The sequence below is a fragment of the Sodiomyces alcalophilus genome, assembly GCF_042370955.1.
Source record: "Sodiomyces alcalophilus JCM 7366 unplaced genomic scaffold ACRALscaffold_7, whole genome shotgun sequence".
In the NCBI taxonomy this organism is placed as follows: Eukaryota; Fungi; Ascomycota; class Sordariomycetes; order Glomerellales; family Plectosphaerellaceae; genus Sodiomyces; species Sodiomyces alcalophilus.
The window spans coordinates 1711926-1729262 of record NW_027263538.1 but is presented as its reverse complement, the minus strand read 5'-3'; the positions used below and the strand labels follow the sequence as shown (position 1 = coordinate 1729262).

At 55.6% G+C, this 17337-nt stretch overlaps 8 protein-coding genes and 2 non-coding genes across 10 annotated transcripts; 7 read left to right on the top strand and 3 right to left on the bottom strand.

The window, feature by feature from the left end:
- Positions 1–166: 166 nt before the first annotated feature.
- ACRALDRAFT_1082931 (uncharacterized protein) lies at positions 167–1584 on the top strand (the record flags this gene model as incomplete). The annotated part of the gene is made up of 3 exons (XM_071019383.1): positions 167–1337; positions 1375–1457; positions 1546–1584. The coding sequence occupies 3 exons, from the start codon at positions 167–169 to the stop codon at positions 1582–1584; spliced, it is 1293 nt and encodes a 430-aa protein (XP_070872521.1).
- A 176-nt stretch (positions 1585–1760) lies between these two features.
- On the top strand, positions 1761–3860 carry ACRALDRAFT_1044187 (uncharacterized protein). The gene is made up of 2 exons (XM_071015344.1): positions 1761–2033; positions 2117–3860. Exons 1-2 carry the CDS (start codon positions 1972–1974, stop codon positions 3228–3230), a joined length of 1176 nt encoding a protein of 391 aa, XP_070872520.1. The 5' UTR covers positions 1761–1971; the 3' UTR covers positions 3231–3860.
- A 34-nt stretch (positions 3861–3894) lies between these two features.
- Positions 3895–5795, top strand: ACRALDRAFT_1065219 (uncharacterized protein). Its single transcript, XM_071017114.1, has 3 exons — positions 3895–4641; positions 4708–4869; positions 4929–5795. The coding sequence occupies exons 1-3, from the start codon at positions 4210–4212 to the stop codon at positions 5598–5600; spliced, it is 1266 nt and encodes a 421-aa protein (XP_070872519.1). The 5' UTR covers positions 3895–4209; the 3' UTR covers positions 5601–5795.
- Positions 5796–5917: 122 nt separating this feature from the next.
- ACRALDRAFT_t256 lies at positions 5918–5991 on the top strand. The gene has a single exon. It is a non-coding gene; the product is annotated as a tRNA-Asn (tRNA).
- A 1052-nt stretch (positions 5992–7043) lies between these two features.
- ACRALDRAFT_2088242 (uncharacterized protein) lies at positions 7044–8132 on the top strand (the record flags this gene model as incomplete). Its single annotated transcript, XM_071022512.1, has 1 exon — positions 7044–8132. A coding segment is annotated over one exon (1089 nt), but the record flags the coding sequence as incomplete, so codon positions are not given.
- Positions 8133–8573: 441 nt separating this feature from the next.
- Positions 8574–9615, bottom strand: ACRALDRAFT_1036056 (uncharacterized protein; the record flags this gene model as incomplete). Its single annotated transcript, XM_071015013.1, has 2 exons — positions 8574–8856; positions 8993–9615. 2 exons carry the CDS (start codon positions 9613–9615, stop codon positions 8574–8576), a joined length of 906 nt encoding a protein of 301 aa, XP_070872517.1.
- A 204-nt stretch (positions 9616–9819) lies between these two features.
- On the top strand, positions 9820–10853 carry ACRALDRAFT_2021870 (uncharacterized protein; the record flags this gene model as incomplete). Its single annotated transcript, XM_071020075.1, has 9 exons — positions 9820–9856; positions 9940–10025; positions 10066–10163; positions 10215–10330; positions 10356–10383; positions 10420–10489; positions 10533–10608; positions 10638–10724; positions 10765–10853. The coding sequence occupies 9 exons, from the start codon at positions 9820–9822 to the stop codon at positions 10851–10853; spliced, it is 687 nt and encodes a 228-aa protein (XP_070872516.1).
- Positions 10286–11781, bottom strand: ACRALDRAFT_1077474 (uncharacterized protein). Its single transcript, XM_071018646.1, has 2 exons — positions 11323–11781; positions 10286–11223 (listed from the first exon to the last, which is right to left on the bottom strand). The coding sequence occupies exons 1-2, from the start codon at positions 11411–11413 to the stop codon at positions 10901–10903; spliced, it is 414 nt and encodes a 137-aa protein (XP_070872515.1). The 5' UTR covers positions 11414–11781; the 3' UTR covers positions 10286–10900.
- Positions 11782–13785: 2004 nt separating this feature from the next.
- On the bottom strand, positions 13786–14650 carry ACRALDRAFT_1077475 (uncharacterized protein). The gene is made up of 2 exons (XM_071018647.1): positions 14525–14650; positions 13786–14458 (listed from the first exon to the last, which is right to left on the bottom strand). The coding sequence occupies exon 2, from the start codon at positions 14395–14397 to the stop codon at positions 13939–13941; it is 459 nt and encodes a 152-aa protein (XP_070872514.1). The 5' UTR covers positions 14398–14458; positions 14525–14650; the 3' UTR covers positions 13786–13938.
- A 1315-nt stretch (positions 14651–15965) lies between these two features.
- ACRALDRAFT_t257 lies at positions 15966–16039 on the top strand. Its single transcript has one exon. It is a non-coding gene; the product is annotated as a tRNA-Asn (tRNA).
- Positions 16040–17337: the final 1298 nt, after the last annotated feature.

Here is a 17337-nt window from a genome sequence, read left to right as displayed (position 1 = left end):
TCGCTTTCAGCGTCACACCCTAGGTGGACATCCTCCTGGTTCTCAGCTGAAAAGAACGCCACAGGCAACATCACTTGGTACAACAACCACCCAATTCATCAACTACCGCTTCTCTCCCACTAACATCCTCAGGCTATCAGACTTTCTCAACAACACAAACTTCGACATGGCTTCCCCCACTACTTCCACCGAGTTCGCCAGCCGTCGGCAGGAAAGGATCTTCGACCAGCTCGCGCCCGGCACCGTTCTCCGGTGGAGGGAGCCCAGCCCGCTGCCCTCCATTGATGCGCACAAGAACGAACTCGAGCTCATCAAGTCGGCCCAGATCTTGTGTAAGGAAGACATGGACAGCTTGGACGCCATGGTCGGGTTCCTGGACAGCGAGCGGCTGTTGATGACCCCGGGGCCGGACTACTTCCCCAGAGTGGCGCACGAGCTATCCACGCCGATCTTGGTCGTCGACGGCTTCGTCGCGGACACTTTCTGGCCACCAAGGCCGACCTCGCCGGCGGGGAGCCCCGAAGAAGTCCGGCACGAACGGGTACCCAGCGGGTCACCATTTCCTCTGCCCAGCGACGAGGAGATCCTCGAAACCTACGGGCCGCACCCCTCCATCCCGTCATTGATGGACCTCGACGGCGAAGACACCCTCGCCAGCCGGCCCAGCCCCCTTTCCCGCTTCCAGTGCCGCGACGGCGAACTCTTCGCCAGTGTCATGGCCAGGGCCGTCACGGACTTGGACGACAGCCTCTACCTCGCGACCGAGGAGCACCTGGTCCAGCTGGCCGTCTTGATCACCTGGCTCATGCTGCGGTCCAAGGACCTGCAGTATCGGGGCCAGACGCTGACGCCGAGACGTGACGATGAGGATGGTGATTCGGACGACGGGGAGATTCTTAGCAGGGAGATCACGACGGGATGGCAAGCCAGGGCGGCCTTTGCCGAGGCGATACGGACGGATGACGTCGACGTGATCGAGGATGCGATTGATAGGCTGGAGGACGCCTATCTCGTGGTCGAGTCCAAATGGTGGCCTGTTGACTTGACTGGCCTCGACTACGCGTCCAGCGACGAGTCCCAGGACGACGTGGTATGGGACGAGGACGCATATGGGGAAGAAGCGCCCTCGGAGGACGAATCCTGGCACGAGGACCAGGAAGATTACATGGAGGAGGAAATGGACGGAAGGGTCTGGGACCCGATGCACAACCAGGAGAACGTGATGCCTGCCGCTTCGAGGCCAATGTTTCGGATGGTGAGACGCGGAAACCAGCAGGGGAACCGGCAGGGGCATGGACGCCTGTACTCGCGTCGGGGCATTCAAGAAATGATGGGCCGTATGTTATCATGACGACGGTACGACTTGTGGCACAGGGGGTGCAATCATTGTGGTGGGTGCATATGAGAGGAGTTGCGGATTATACCAAGCAGTTGTCTGGACTGGAGTTGATGCATCTGTATGTTTGGCATGTTGAGCGAGCGTTCTTTCTCACTATTGACGACATGGCATTATGAATGATGAGTTGATATCACCATTCTTCCAAGTTTCGAGGTGAAGACACGACACGAGATGATACTTCGTAGATACAAGTGGTGACAAAGCAATAAAGTCTTGTCATTGTCGTGAGAAAAGTGGACCGAGTTGCCTGGACCCCTGAAGCCCCTCACTAGACTTGATTTGGCTTAGCGTATGAACCCCGCCATGTATTTTCTCTTCCTTCCCCTGATTATACCCATTCGTATATCTCTTGCTTCTTTCCAGCTCATCCCCTTGAACACGACGACAAGGGAAACCAAACCTTTAATCTTCCCAACGTGTTGCTAAGTCATTGAGACGGTTCAGAAATATCTGACTATCTGGCTATACGCTGTTGATTTATAAATTGCAGCATTACTCTGGCCCGATCTGAACACCAGTCCATCTCTCCAAACCAGCAATCCTGCCTGACCGCCTCGTCCACAACCTCAACAATGGCGGACAAGACCATCTACCGGGCCAGCACAACGGCCCCGGTTAACATTGCCGTAGTCAAGTATGCCTCACCTCTTCGCCTCTTCAACCCCTCCCCTCCTACCTTGGTCAACCTATCGTCGTGCCGGCCGCTGACCTCTGCAGATACTGGGGCAAACGGGATGCCCAACTCAACCTCCCCACCAACAGCTCCCTCTCTGTGACCCTCTCCCAAGCCGACCTCCGAACCCACACCACCGCCTCCTGCTCCGCCTCGTACCCCGAAGGCGACTCGCTGCTCCTTAATGGCGAGCCGTCCGACGTGACCGGGCACCGCGCCCAGTCCTGCTTCCGCGAGCTGCGAGCCCGCCGCGCCGCCCTCGAAGCCGCCGACCCATCCCTCCCCAAACTGTCCGCCCTGCCCCTCCGTCTCGTCTCCGAGAACAACTTCCCCACGGCCGCCGGACTGGCCTCGTCCGCCGCGGGCTTCGCCGCCTTTGTCCGCGCCATCGCCAACCTCTACGAGCTCCCCGACTCGCCCGCCCAGCTGTCCCTCATCGCCCGCCAGGGCTCGGGCTCCGCCTGCCGCTCCCTCTTTGGCGGCTACGTCGCCTGGCGCATGGGCTCCCTCCCCGACGGCTCCGACTCGCTGGCCGACCAGGTCGCCGACGCGTCGCACTGGCCCGACATGCGCGCGCTCATCCTCGTCGTCAGCGCCGCCAAGAAGGGCGTGGCCTCCACCTCGGGCATGCAGCGCACCGTCGCCACCTCGGGCCTCTTCCAGCGCCGCATCGACCACGTCGTCCCCGCCCACATGGACGCCATGGAGAAGGCCATCCGCGACCGCGACTTTGCCGCCTTTGCCGACGTCACCATGCGCGACTCCAACTCGTTCCACGCCACCTGCCTCGACACGTCGCCGCCCATCTTTTACCTGAACGACGTCTCGCGGGCCGCCATCGGTGCCGTCGAGGCCATCAACGAGGCCGCCGGCAGGACCGTCGCCGCCTACACCTTCGACGCGGGCCCCAACGCCGTCGTTTACTACATGCAGCAGGACGAGGAGCTTGTCGTGGGCACCTTCTCGGCGCTCCTTGGCGACGCGACCGGTTGGAAGGACGGCGTGCAGAGCTACAAGTCGCCCGTCGTCCTCGCCGAACGCCTTGCCGAGGTCATCAAGACGGGCGTGTCCCGGGTCATCATGACCGGTGTGGGAGAGGGACCCGTCAAGACGGACGAACACCTGGTTGGCCAAGACGGTCAGCCGGTCGTGCGGTAGTCGTGGGGTAGACAGTGCGGTTCATGATCAATTCATGATATTCCACGAGGTCTACTTTGCGGGTTACATATTTACGCAGCAAGAATGACTGTTTTTCGCTTTTCACAAAACGTACCACCTGAACGAATTGATTCACGCTCAATTGTTAAAATGGGAGACATGTCTATTTTACTTTCGTAGCATGACGGACCAAGCCTATCGAGTCACAATACGACCATGGCCATCGTCAAACAGTGGGACAGAAAGTCCATATACTTGTAGCGACCTCCCGAGCCCATGTTTCTCTTCTTTTTTCCATTTCTTTTTTCTTATTATCAAATCGCCAGGCCGACCTAGAAATTGTGATTCAATTATGCCATATTCCCCACGAGTCACGTCACTTCCTGTTAGTCAGGCATTTAGCTGCCGAACCTCTCACATCACCCACCATCTCCTATTAGCTCCTCCGGCATCCCATTCACCTTGCAAACAACGACGGAGATTCGGATTCAACTTGACCACGATGGCGGGCTCTCACCCAATACACGACAATCCCGAACGCCCTCTTCTCGCCGCCGACGAGGCCGAGAGATCGCCACACGTCAACGGCCGAGCGGCTACCTACGGGACGACGGCTACTACAGGAACGTTCACACGCAACCTCGGAGCCTTCGAGGCGTTCGGAATCGTAATCAGTATCGTCATTGGCAGCGGCGTCTTCACATCTCCCGGTTCCATCGATACGAACGTGCCATCACCGGGCGCCGCGCTCCTCATCTGGCTCTTGGGAGGCGTGTTGGCATGGACGGGCGCAAGTACCGTGGCTGAACTAGGCACCGCCATTCCGGGCGAAGGTACGTGCGAGAGATTCTAATCAGTCATCGTTACGCCTGCTGCTGACTCCTCCGTTGCGCCAACAGGAGGCGTCCAGCCCTACCTCCAGTACATCTTCGGCGAGGTCGTCGGGTTCCTGGCCGCCTGGACATGGGTCGTGGCCGTCATGCCGGCGACCCTGGCCATCCTCAGCATCGTCTTTGTCGAGAGCGCCTTCTCGGCCGCCGGCGTCACAGACCAGGCCGCCAGCCTCTCCCACAAGCTGCTCTCCGTCCTGGTCCTGCTGGCCATGAGCGTCGCCAACTCCATCAGCACCAGGGCGAGCACGCGGCTGAACGGCTTCTTCGTCCTGACCAAGTTCGTCGCCATCTTGGCCATCGTCGTGGCGGGGTTGGCGGTCGTGGTGCTGCAGACCAGAGACCCGGACAGGGACGTGGGGGGCCGCGACTGGTTCGACAGGTCCTGGTTCGCCTATCGCAACACGACCAACCCGGACGGAAGCGAGACGGACTGGTCGAAGCTCGGCCAGTGGGAGATGCTTGGGCATTATTCCGCTGCTTTATACGGAGCTTTGTGGGCTTATTCCGGGTGGGATAAGGTGGGTTTCCAATGTGAGTACAATGAAAGGGGATCTGAGACTAACGTTCGGTTCTGTTGCGTCTAGGCCATCTATGTCTCTGCCGAGCTGAGGTCCCCAGCCAGGCAGCTACCTCTGGCCATCAATTCTGCAATTCCGACTATCATCGTGAGCTTCCTAGTCGCCAATGCTGCCTATTACATCCTCCTCCCATGGAGAGTGGTGTCTACGACAGACAGTGTGGCTGTGGTATGTATTATATATGTCGACCAGTGGCGACTGCCGGCACATGTGCTGACATCGAATAGACAGCCATCACCCGCCTGCTAGGGCAAGGCTTCGGCATAGTGGCAGCGATTCTTATCTGTCTAGTGGTCGCCGGTTCGCTCCTGGGGAACTCCTTCGTGGCAGGCCGGATGGCGGTGGCAGGAGCCAACAAGAATTGGTTTCCCAGACTTTTCGCAGCAGTGGGATGCATTGGCCCACGTGCAGGGGATACATCTGCTCCCGGGCGCAGAAACAGGACGCCGGTGGGAGACCATGTCGCTGAAGAAGAAGAAGACGTCGGAGACGAGGTCACGGAGACCAACAAATCGAGGCCGGATGCTCCCATCAACGCCATAATCTTGTCGTTCATCCTCGCTACGGTGTACATTCTCGCCGGCAACTTTCGGGCGCTACTGACCTTCAACGGTTTGGGCGAGTATACGTTCTTCTTCCTGACCGTGCTGGGAGCCATCATCCTGCGGTTCCGAGAACCGGGACTACACAGGCCCTATCGACCGCTCATTGTCGTCCCCGTCATCTTCGCGCTCGTCAGCGGCTTCGTAGTGGTGCGAGGTGCCGTCTTCGCGCCGGTCCAGGCAGTGGTCTTGTTGGCGGTATGGGCGTTGGGGTTGGCATTCTACTGGGCCAGGAAGAGGTGGCTTGTTGGCGTGGGATGTGAATCTGCTCGCCATGGACTAGATAGCCAAACATGACATGCGTGGGGTGGCCGGGCTGAGCAATAACCAGGAATATGAGGCCATGTCTTGGGCAGTGGTTCTTTGGAATACCTAAAGAAGCTTGAATAGGCACATCAGAATATAACAATCCGCAGTGAATCCCTCAAGATGCGGAGGCGCGGGGACGTAGACATTGATGGCTTACCGTCAGGTAAGATATACGATGTTGGCTTCCGAGTATGAGCATCGGCGAGGGATCGAGAGAACGTTATGACCTTATGAAGACCAGGAGCCGATGTTCGGAACGACACCTGGGTACCAAAACCTCATTCCGAGACAATTCAAACATGGCATCCTCCGTGGCGCAATTGGCTAGCGCGTTCGACTGTTAATCGAGAGGTTGGTGGTTCGAGCCCACCCGGGGGAGCTTGATTTTTTTCCCTTTTTTCTTTCCTTATTTTTTTATTTTTTATTAAGGTCTTCCGAGCCGGTGGGCGTCCGACGTCCATCCATTCTCTCGGCGCGCTCGTTGCGTTTCTGATGCCCCAGCCCCTATCTGCTTTGCTACGTTTGTTTTGCTGGCTTCTAAGGTGCGAGACACTGTATAAACACTATACTTACTCGTACTTCGTATTGCACAGGAGGCACCGTTTGGGCGCCCTTTACCTGTGTACCTGTTACGTTGTAGAAATACCACGATAGGTATTACCACCTTACTCCGAGACACCTTATTTAGGTGCCTATAGGAAGTTAGGTATCGGACGGTTACTTAGTTGTCCAGCAAACTACAAGGGAGTTCAAAGTACATTCATCCTCATCTACTTCGTAGGTACCCCGCCATCCACATCAGAACAAAGGCAACTGCGTCACCACTGCCACTTCCTACTCCATAATTCTCCGTACCTGCCCTTCTGCCGCAACCAGGGGCAGGTCTTCTTGTAGGCCACCACAATCTCTTAAGAAATCTTTCAATCTTTCAATCCTTCCCTCCATGAGCTCCGTCACCACCTCAACTCCCTTTACTTCCCCTTCCCTCTTTAACCTCGACCGTTATCGACCTCTACTACCATCGCCGCCGAATCAAGTCGAAACCGGTCGAGATACGGATTCATCGCCATGACCACCCTCCCACCCCCTATCCCGGGCTTTCCAGATCCTGACGAGGCGATCGGCACAGCCCTCGATCCTGATGCGCCGTCCTCGCCGCTCGACGACAGATACCGTGCGCTCAATATAGACCAAGCATTTGCCAGGAAGAACATCATCGTCGAGGACCGGGACAAATCAGGCCAAACCATCTTCCGCCGCTGGCTTCATACTCCGGACAACAGAATCATCGAGGTGTGTTATCATAGCCCATCATGGCCTTGCATTGGGTATGTAACCGTGAGCTTCTGACGCGCCCGGCAGATGCCTCTCGGCGACAAACCCCGGTCATCCTTGTTTCGTTCGTTCCAAAACTTTCGCCAGGTCATCCTCGACGCCTTCCTTCCCATCGGCTATCCCAACTCGGTCGCGCGCGACTACCTCTCCTATCAGACCTTCGACTCCCTCCAGGCCTTCTTCTCCACAATCACCTCGCTCCTGGCCAACCGCGCCATCCTCCAGGGCTTAGGTGTCGGCGACGCCTCTTCCTCAGCCACCTACGCCCTTCTCCTCACCATTCTCAAGGACGCCGTCTCTCGTGTCGCCACCATCGTATTCGCCTACCGCTTCGGGCTCTCCATCGAACCCGACGCCAAGCGCTACCGATTCCTCGCCGATCTCTTCAACGATTCGGCCTTCTTTCTTGACCTGGCCAGTCCCTACTTGGGCGTCTGGGCCAAAATCGCCGCCCTCACCTGTGCAGAGGCTCTTCGCGCGCTTTGCGGCGTGGCCGCCGGCGCGAGCAAGGCTGCGCTCTCCAATCACTTTGCCCGCAACAACAACCTGGCCGAGCTGAACGCCAAGGAGGCGAGCCAAGAGACCGCCGTCGGCCTGATAGGCCTCCTCGCCGGCAGCGTAATTGTCCACTTTGTAGAGTCGCGCGAGGCCGTCTTCGCCCTCATGATCCTCCTTGTCTTCGTCCATTTGTGGATGAACTATCTGGGCGTGTGCTGTGTGCAGCTCGAGACCCTCAACCGCCAGCGCACTACCATTCTGGTCCAACACTACCTCAGTACTGGCCAGGTCCTGACGCCGGCACAGGTGGCGCAAAGGGAGAACATCGTCTTCTGGGCCCCGTTCATCAGAAACAAGGATGGCGTTCTCGTCGCTCACGTCACCTACGCCCGAAGCTTCCGTGAGGCCATGCCGGATGGTTACCAGCCCACGATTTACGGAAACGCAGGCTTCCGGCTGATCGTATGGCGCCCATCGGGCCGAATCGTGACCATGAAGATCCTCCTGAGTGGTGACAAGGAGGAGGAATTCGCCGCTCTGGAAGCTTGGATTCTAGCCGTTAGGATCGCTTGGAATCTGGGAAGGAAAGGCGGCGGGGACACTAGAGCGGGGAGGATCATCCCGAGGTTGCGCACGGGAGGCTGGCGCCTCGATGAGCATGGCTTCGAGACGGGAACGCCGATTCGGTCGTGGACCGCGGTAACAGAAGTGGATAATCAAAGTGGAAACGGCGAAGAAAAGAAGAGACAGTGAAAAAAGACGGGATAGCAGAGGCAACTCCCTGGTTTGGGTGGCCGGGGTTGCTCTTTCCAGATAGCGGCTAAAAGGACTAGGAATTAGTTCAATGCTGATGTGTACGAATACATACTGACAAGGTGTAGAGATGGCTCGCCGGGAAGACGCCCCAGGACATTGCATCGGGTCGGCTACCAATTCCAGTCCGGTCTTGCCAATACCCTCAAGATTGTTTGGAGATTCGTTTCCCTCTTGAGGACCCCCTGAAAGTGATTAACCCAAGTTACGCCCCCTTGTTCTAACGTCTATACCCCGGGTATAACTACATCCTCTCTGGAATATAGAAACATTTTGATATAATACACAGCCCCGACGGGCCGAAGATAGAGGACCTCATACGAGTCCCAGTATACGGGCAGCGCGCATCTTGGCGCCCTCCCAGCTATTCAGCTTCGGTCGAACGTCGAGGTAGAAGCTCGGTCGGCCCGAGGCGTCCTTGGTGCCACTTCGGCCGGCGTAAAAGTCGATCACGTACTCGATGCGCACACCGCACCGGTCGATGACCCAGTCGTGCCGGTCGAAGGGCTCGGTGTAGCCCAGGAGGGTGTTGAGGCGGGCCTTGGGGGACATGCGGTCCGAGAGGCCCATGAAGGAATGGAGGCGGGGGCCGTCGCAGCTGTTTTCGTTGTAATCATGGTATTTCTGTTAGCGGGCTAAATTCGGGAAGAAACGGAGAATGGACGCGAGGAAAAGTGAGATGGAAAGAGAAATGGGGGGGTTGAGAGGGGAAAAACAGATGATGGACGACATACGCAGTGCCTTCGACATAGGGCTTCTCCCATTCCCGAATCTCCTTCCATGCACGCTCATTGACGGCGTTGTGGATGGGGACCACGGTCTTCATGTCCTCGCCGCGCACGCCGTCGAGGCCCTTGCGCCTCATTGCGTCGAAGAACATCTTCTCGGAAGGGTACACCCAGTTCCCCGTCACGGGGTCAGCCCCAGTGTCGCGCTCGCTGTTGGCCGGGCGCGCAGCAGCGGCCCCCTCGGAAGATGGGGAGGCATGGTCGGCAGGACAGGAGGAGGCGCCCGGGGTGACGGTACGGGGGATGGAGGAGACGACGCGGTGGGTGTCGAGGGCTCCATGCTCTGCGGAGGGGTTCGGCTGAGGGGGCTGTTGTGGTGTGGTTGAAGACGAGGGGGAGGATGTGAAGGGGAGATAGGAACGGAGGGACGCTGTCCAAGACGAGGAAGTCTGTGCGGGTGTCGAGGCCGAAGGTAGGGGAGGGTGGTTGGACGGGAGCGGCGCGCTGGAGTCTGTGGTGTTTGATGCGGCGGCGGCACGGGCTTGCGCGAGCCAGACTTCACGGGCTTTGTGGTCGACGGGGCAGGCGTCAGCTTGAGCCGGTGTTGAAGGGGAATTCGAGTCGGACATCGTCGTGGTTATTTGCTGCTTTCGGGGAGGTTGGGGCTAGTCGGACCGGTACTCGTTGAATCGCGGGATGTTCTGATACAGAGCGGGAGATGGAAATTTGTTTTGCTGCAATCATGGATGCACCGGAGTCCGGCGACCCTCGGTCATTCGTCAGTGTCTTAGTCATCCGTTTCAAAAAAAAAAAAAAAAAAAAAAAAAAAGGGAATGCGTTGTACTCCGTACTGTCGCAATTACGAAACTCGTGCATATAATTACGGCTTACCTAAAAAGTTTATGTAAATTCCAAGTCTAGCACTGATAACAGGAAGTAGATAATTGCATGAGAAGGAGCGGACAAATATGGTAACCCGCTGAAGCCGTACAACGTACTTCGTACAGTCGCGAATTGTTTCGGTGGTGACGGATGCGGCGTCCGTCTTACGGCCTCATCCATCTGCATTCCAGTGAAAGCTGAATGAATTCATCATGTTGGAAAGAGATACCTTGAGAAATACGATCATTAAGCCTAATGTCGATTATTACCGCTTGGCCTTGATGATTGACGCTCCGTGAGTAAGTTTCCGCGGGCGCTTCCGTAACCATTCGTGCCAAGTGTGTAGGTGGTACCTTGCTTCATATCACGAGCGATCAAACTCACAATTTCCGATCAGTCGTGCACAATATAATAATATAGAGGCCATCGAGTTCACCGGCATCATAGTCTGGGGCGAGTCAAGTTAACTGATGTGTTTGCATTGTAGATAGCTCGGCTATCGGTAGATACATGAAGTGAAGAAGCCTCGATGGCGAAGCAAATGTGCGCAGAGAACGGAAGACAAAGAAGGCAATCGTCTATCCTCAAAACACCCAAAGCATCCCATCAACTCCGAAACTCGTAACCACGTAAGCCACGTACGCCGACGGGAGGAAACACAAAGATGCAGCTGACCGGCCTGACCCACGCCAGAGGCGCGGTGCCACGACATCGTGTTGTCACCGTACACCCTGTCCCCCGTTGTTGCTTGCTTCATAAAACACCCCAGCCTCTTTCAGCCCATTCCTGGGCCAAGGAGACGTCGGAGACAGGCATCTAGCTAGGTCAACTTTCACTGGCCGGGCTGCAAGCCTTGGTGGTGCCTTCTTTCCAACACACGAGACCTGGGCTGTCAGCCCCCGATACGGGGCCCGATTGGTGGCGTAACAATGGCAGTGGTATCATTTTGAGTCTGCTCTTCGTTCACTTCATTCCATTTTTTTAAATGTTTTTGTTGATTTTTTTTTTATTTTTCGGTTGGCGGATTACCACTCAACCAAAGAGGGAGGCGCCGCCCGACTCCACTGCCTCCAGCTCAGCACCGACGATGGGCTTGCGGTGGAAGCGCGCAGGCAGCTCGGAGACGTCGAAGAAGGTGCCCTTGGGGGCAGCGACGGAGCCGAGCTGGCTGCCCGAGACAGCGCCGATGCTGTCGGTGGAGCGAATGGTCTTCTGGAGGGGACCGTGCTGCTGGGCGTGCTGGCGGTAGGAGCTAAAGTTGGCGTGCCTGACGCCGACACCATTCTTGCCGAAGCCCTCAGGGAGCTTTCCAGTGGGAGAGGCGGGGTGTGGGCGAGGAGTGTGGTCGACCGACTCTGAGACGCGGGTCAGTTAGTAAATGATGCTGATGGTGATGGAAATAACGAAAGGGATGAAAATGGGCTAGATTGTGAGATGAGTGGCATTTTACTTACCAGGAATGGTGCGGCGACCGATGAAGCGGATGCTGGGGGTGCGCTCGGCGTGAGCAGCAGCCTGGCGCAGAACGCGAGTGGCAGAGATCATTTTTATTCGCTTGGTTATGGGTATCGGTTAAAAAGTGAGAGAGCTCGACACGGAAGGAAGTGTGTCGTGAAAAGTCGGTGGTGATGAGGTTGTGTGTGTGGCGAGAGGAATCGTCGTGAGAGCAAGTTTTCGTCCGCAAAGCGTTGAATTTCCTGCTGATAAAGCCCGAGGTGCTGGCGCAATTGGTGGTCCGAGGATAGCAAGTCGACCAAAAAATCAAAAAGATTCGAGTTGTAAAGTCAAAGTTTCGTACTTTATTCGGCGCGAACACGAGGCTTTATCAGCAGGATTTCGGTGGTGGGGGAGGGACGGTTGACCTGGTCGGGGAGTGCGATGGTGGTAAGAGAAAGAGAAAGAGAAGAAGAAAGGGAAAGAGAGAAGAAAAGGACCAGACGAGGTGGGAGGAGACCCAGGGAAATAATATTCGCGAATTCGGTGGAGGGTGGGACGGAGGTTAGCGGAGGTGCCAGAGGCGTGGGAGGCTCAAGGTCCGTGCAGCGCGCATGCTAGGGGGGTGGCAGCAAGGTTTGGGAGAATTGGGGGAGGTCGGTCGTCCGATACGCCCCGACGACCGGAACTGGGCGTGCCTAGGTACACGGTACATAACATACAACTACGTAGTGTGTCGTAGTGTGGGATGAATTTTCACAAGCGTTTCCCGCTTCGGCGTTTTGTGTGCGTGTGTAATGCGCCAGTCGCGCCGCCAAGCGGCTACAGAGTAGCTAATACCTAGCTCTTTTCAGTGCAAGGTAGGGGTAGGTGGGAGCTGGCCTCAGGCATTCGTCGGATTAGTACGGAACAAGGTCTCACCCAAGGCCACTAGGCCTCCATAAAAGCCTCCTTCCTCGTCCGATTCAAGCGCTTATGTCGGCACACTTTTGGTCCAAGAGGACAACTCATTACACGAGCCAAACACTAAAAGCGGCACCGGGATTAGAACAGGCGACACGCTAACACGCTAACACGCTACCCCCGTCATTTAGCCAGAAACTATCCCGTCGACGGGCGCTTTCTTGGTCAACGCAACAACTCGATTTCCAATACCTATATGTCAATCCAACTCCAAGGACCGCCTCCTGGATAAAATGCTGTCAATGCCTTACCCCTCCTTCAGTTCGTTGTAAATTTGGGCAGAACATTCCGCGGTCCATCTCTCCACCCGCGCTTTTTTCTCCTCCGATTTTCGGTCGGCCATGCCTACCTAGGTATTTGTATCAACAAATAATGACCATCACAATCGCGTCAACGACTGCCCTCTTGTTGCACCTTGAACCAATTGAATGACTAGCACTGGTTTCAATTACATTCCCTTGGATTGAATCATTTGCATCCACTTTGCATCTTTATGAAATTCTCCTTGGCTTTTCTTTTTCCCTTTTTCTTCTTTTTTCTGGCTTTCTGTGTTTTGTGTGCGTGCGAGATTATGATCTGGAAGTCCATTACGAGACAGTCCAGCTTCTTTGTCGGACCTGTTTCCACCACCGCCATCATCACCGCCTGCTTCTCTGCCATGTTCACCAATCGCCGATCTTTCCTAGTAATGTATGCCGTATTGCCACCCAACCTTCTTGGCTGAAAGCGCCCCCACGAGCTTCCTTGGTGCCATAGGGGTTTCTGCTTGCTCCGCTTTACCTCGTGGCTCATCTGCAACTCGGGGTGCGTGCCGATGGGACATGCAGCAGAGCGTGGTGTTGATACACGTAGTTCCGACTACGACACTCTCAATCCCAGTCAGCAAGCCTCGGCCTTGCCCTGTCGTTGCTACTCATGAATTATTAATTCGACTTGCATCTCGGATTACATACACGTACGGTAGTTTCGGCTTCGGCACCCTTCTTTGAATCACCACGGCTATCGACCTTCCTCGGTTTCTTTTTTTAGCTAAGCCTTGTTATTTGGTGTCATCTTTGGTCTTACACGCTGTTCCACCTCGGCACCTCAAATTCAGGGCTTCTCCCTCTTGGCCTGCACTGCACTAGGTACCTTCTTTTTCTCGCGACGAGAAGCGGTGGAGACCTTTGCCAAAGCTTCTTCTGAACATCGTCGACTTTGGTCTGTTTCCCGGCGTCACCTCGAAATTGCTCCCTGTGCTACGTACGGACATGTTACTTGGTCTCAACGTCAAATTGCGGCGGCGCTCAATGCAGTTTTCGCCCATGGCGCCTCGCACCTCCTGTGTTCCCAAGAAGTTGATCATTCTTTACAGCCCGCCCAGTTGCGAGTGTGGAAAGGAGTTGTGGTCTAGTCTACGCAACCGTCAACTCGAAGGAATGTCCTAATCAAATCATCACCCTTTCCGAATCCGGCTACAGTTACGGCTACAGCTACAGTTACAGTTACGAAGTACAGGTATTGATATTGACAGGAGAGGTGCCGCACAGCCATCTTCAACATAAGCTCCTTTATTGACATGGGTAGGACGAGTAGCAGCGACTATCCGACTTTCTCAACCTGATATAGTTTCCAAATTGGCAGGTGCGATCATACAGGAGCAGGTGATTCACTCAAATTGGGCCACCCACTGTTCAGCCCTCCGTCAAGAGCGGCCAAAGGCAGATACCATCGCAACCCTCGCGGGAGTCACATGGGACTCCCGGGAGATCGTAACACTTCATCCCATCCGGGCACCGGATGCCACGCCTCTCATTGCACTTCGGGGTGCGGTCGGGGACGCAGATGCCGGTTCTCTCGCAATCCGGGCGACGGGGGTCCAGCATGCATTTCGATCCCTGGGGGCATTGCCGGGCCGCTTCGCCTTCATAGAGGTGGCACCTCTCATAGCGATCGTAGATGGGAGTATAGGGCTCTTCGGCCCTGAGCGGCTGGCAAACGCCCGGGCAGATGTCGGTCCTTACGCACTTCGGATCGAGGGGGACGCAAAATTCGTCTGGCGGGCATGGTCGCAGGCGGCAGCCGCACGCCGTACCCTTTGCAAGGACGGCGGCCGAGAAGGTGGCGATGGCGGCGACGATGGAGAGCTTCATGGTGAATGAAACGGATGGATTGGTTTTTTTTTTCGTCTCAAAGAAGAGGAAAGGTACGACTCTGAGGGTGTGGTCAGAGAAGCACGAAATGACCTGGGGTGATTGATCCGAGGGGCCTTGTGTTTACCTGGATGGGAATGCTAGCAAGTTCTGCTCTGTGCTTGGTGATGCTCAGAAAAGTTCAGGTCGAATTGGTGCCGTTTGGCTAGGTATTTATAACCCGTGAGGGGGACGAACAACCCTCAAGGCGACGGCAGGCCAAGCTTGGGCGGTTGGTGTTCATCCCAATGTGTTTGCGAATATTGATTCTTCCAGGTCATTCGGTCTTGAACCTTCCGAGTGGCATTTCCCAGACGGGACGCGAAGTGCGTCTTCTCCTCTCCCAGCCGTGTCCATGTTTGAGGTCAAACCCAATCAAGGGACGGACACGACGCCACGCAGAGCGCTCCAAGCAATTCATTCTGCCTCAAAGGCGCGGACAAGCCAAGCTGAACAAACTACTCGTCAGGATATTATCCGCTCAAATTGTTCGGCCAGCAGGCAAATGCATTTTGCCGCGTGATGTAAATTGAGGCCCAATCACGCGGAACACAGAGTATTGACGAGCTGCGTTGGCAGCGGTGAGATGGGCAGGGCAGGAGAAGGCAGTTCGAGCGAGACATGAGGACAATGCGACAGATCGGAGAACATCGCCAAAGGCATGTTGGAAAACGACATTGGCAGCGGCGAGATAGACCCGGGACAGTTCGAACAGGGCAGCTACGAAAACCTACGGAACGAATCGAGGGATCTGCAAAGATCACCGAAGAGCATGTAGCTACTAGGAAGATCCGGGGAAACAAGCTCCGGCTATTGGCAGTGCCGGGGGGCGGGAGGGGTTAGGGATAAGGTCGTAGGGCGAGGCGAGATGCGCACCAACCCTGCCTTTGAGTGGCTGAAGAGTGCTTCTGCCGAGAAATCTGAGCGCGCTCCGTTCATCTCGCCAGACCATTGCGGTAAGAGGTGACTCAGATGAGACTGGACTGGTGAGTTCGATCCCATTCCGGCGCTTTCAGGGGTCAGTGTCCTGCACGGCGGGCGGCCGCCAAGAGCAACAGCGGGCGAGTGTGGCCAGCTTGAGCAGAGTATGTACTCGCTTGAGCATACGAAATAACATGTCGAACCCGTTTCCCGTGGAGCTCGCCGAATCTGTCGAGTTGACGACTCGAAACGGTTGCGAGAGTTTGCCCACCTTGCGCAGTGAACTGCTTCAGAAAGGTAGTAATAAGTTATAACACCAAGATAGCCCGATGTGATGTTAAGGTTAGTTCGTGACCTAGAAGGGGATGGATGCCGAGAAGAATCAACACTGGCCTGTCGGTTCATTCCCATGGTCAATCATGGTCAAGGGTTGTGGGAAGAAGACCCTCCACTTGAAGTGGACCCTTGAATGGTTTAAGTATGTTGTAGTGTACAGTAGTGTACAGTCGCGTCCAGTAGAGTACAGTACTCTGTTGTGTGGAAACGACGCAGTTGGTAGCGCACAGGCCCCTATCGTGTGAGTTTTGTCGACAGATATTACAGCAACATCCTCTGTGGCGCAATTGGCTAGCGCGTTCGACTGTTAATCGAGAGGTTGGTGGTTCGAGCCCACCCAGGGGAGTTTATTTTTTGCCGTTTTGCCTTGTTTCTTTTTTTTTTTCGTTATCTTTCTTTTCATCTCTTTCTCTTTCATTTCTTTTCTTTCATTTGCTTTTTCTTTTTTGCTACTTCGAATGTATGCACTCTAACACTCCTTTGTAAACCGCGGTACGGCTCTCGCCCTCTGTTCTCTGGAAAGCAAAGGTTTTTTTTTTGTAAGATGACACAGCAGCATACACACACCAATCTCAGAAAATTAAATGTCTGGATAAATGAAAATCACAGGCAGTAAAAGGCATCGACTTGTACATTGGTGGCCTCTCGCCGAACTAGGCCTACCTACGTCCTTCTAGATTGTATTACTCGCTCATTTGACGGACAGTACTGCGAGACACTCGGAAACCCGGTGAACGAGGCCCAAGAAGATACACCGGGAGTGTCCAGACCAGACGTCACATCGTGGACGGGACAAGGACATAGACCAAGCAGCTGTCCCACATGTCGCATAGCAGTCAAACTGGCGGGCGAGTTGCAGATTCGGCTTCCTGGCCACGCAACGTTGGGCGCCTCTGGGTCATGAAATATCACTTGCAATGGCTAGGCCGCTAGTCGTCCGGAGACAGCCGTCATGTTCACTGTCGACAGACGGGCGTGGAGATGGCTGACGTGAATGAGAGACATCGGTGGGGTTATGAAGGAGAGGTCCTGTCCTAAAAAGGCTGTGGCATCAGGGAGAGTCAATGACGCAGGCCGATTTGCAAATCCACGTGTGCGAAGTTGGTGCTTAGAAGGACTCCTCGGGGAAAGAGGGTCCATCTAGCGCATCTCGTGGGGCGGATGGAACGATGGAAGAACCTCGCCTGGCTTTCTGGGTCGGCGAACGTGGGGATGGTGATACTTGTCTAAACGGTGAACGGCGAGCGCGTCGGATAGGACTGATAGTGATCCGTTAAAAGTCGTGATGAGCCTGACTTGGAGGCGGCTGGAGAGGGAACATGACCGAGAGCTCCGTGGCGTTGTGGCTAGTACATACCAAAATGACCCCCACCCAGGCCGCTGAGGAGGCTTGGCTTCCCGTTCAAGCCATTTTCCATCAGACGGAAGCCACAGCTCGTGCTCAAATACGAGCCCGTGATTGGTCATAGAGAGCCAACCCTCTCGCCCTTCCAACGTCTCTCCCACACCTCACCCTATGCAAGACCGTCCGTCGTCCTTTTCTCTTCTCTCTTCCGTATGGCCCTGACACTCGCTTCTGGATTCTCCCATAATTGCCATCCCACCTTTACTGCGACCTTGTTAGAGCGTCAGCGGTAATAGTAT

Bases quoted from the DNA above. Each gene is read 5' to 3' on its own strand.
- ACRALDRAFT_1077475 (XM_071018647.1), bottom strand. From the start codon at position 14,397: ATGAAGCTCTCCATCGTCGCCGCCATCGCCACCTTCTCGGCCGCCGTC.
- ACRALDRAFT_1044187 (XM_071015344.1), top strand. From the start codon at position 1,972: ATGGCGGACAAGACCATCTACCGGGCCAGCACAACGGCCCCGGTTAAC. The intron at 2,034-2,116 runs GTATGCCTCACC...TGACCTCTGCAG, and splicing joins GTTAACATTGCCGTAGTCAA to ATACTGGGGCAAACGGGATG.
- ACRALDRAFT_1077474 (XM_071018646.1), bottom strand. From the start codon at position 11,413: ATGATCTCTGCCACTCGCGTTCTGCGCCAGGCTGCTGCTCACGCCGAG. The intron at 11,224-11,322 runs GTAAGTAAAATG...CCCGCGTCTCAG, and splicing joins CGGTCGCCGCACCATTCCTG to AGTCGGTCGACCACACTCCT.
- ACRALDRAFT_1065219 (XM_071017114.1), top strand. From the start codon at position 4,210: ATGCCGGCGACCCTGGCCATCCTCAGCATCGTCTTTGTCGAGAGCGCC. The intron at 4,642-4,707 runs GTGGGTTTCCAA...TGTTGCGTCTAG, and splicing joins CTTATTCCGGGTGGGATAAG to GCCATCTATGTCTCTGCCGA. The intron at 4,870-4,928 runs GTATGTATTATA...GACATCGAATAG, and splicing joins CGACAGACAGTGTGGCTGTG to ACAGCCATCACCCGCCTGCT.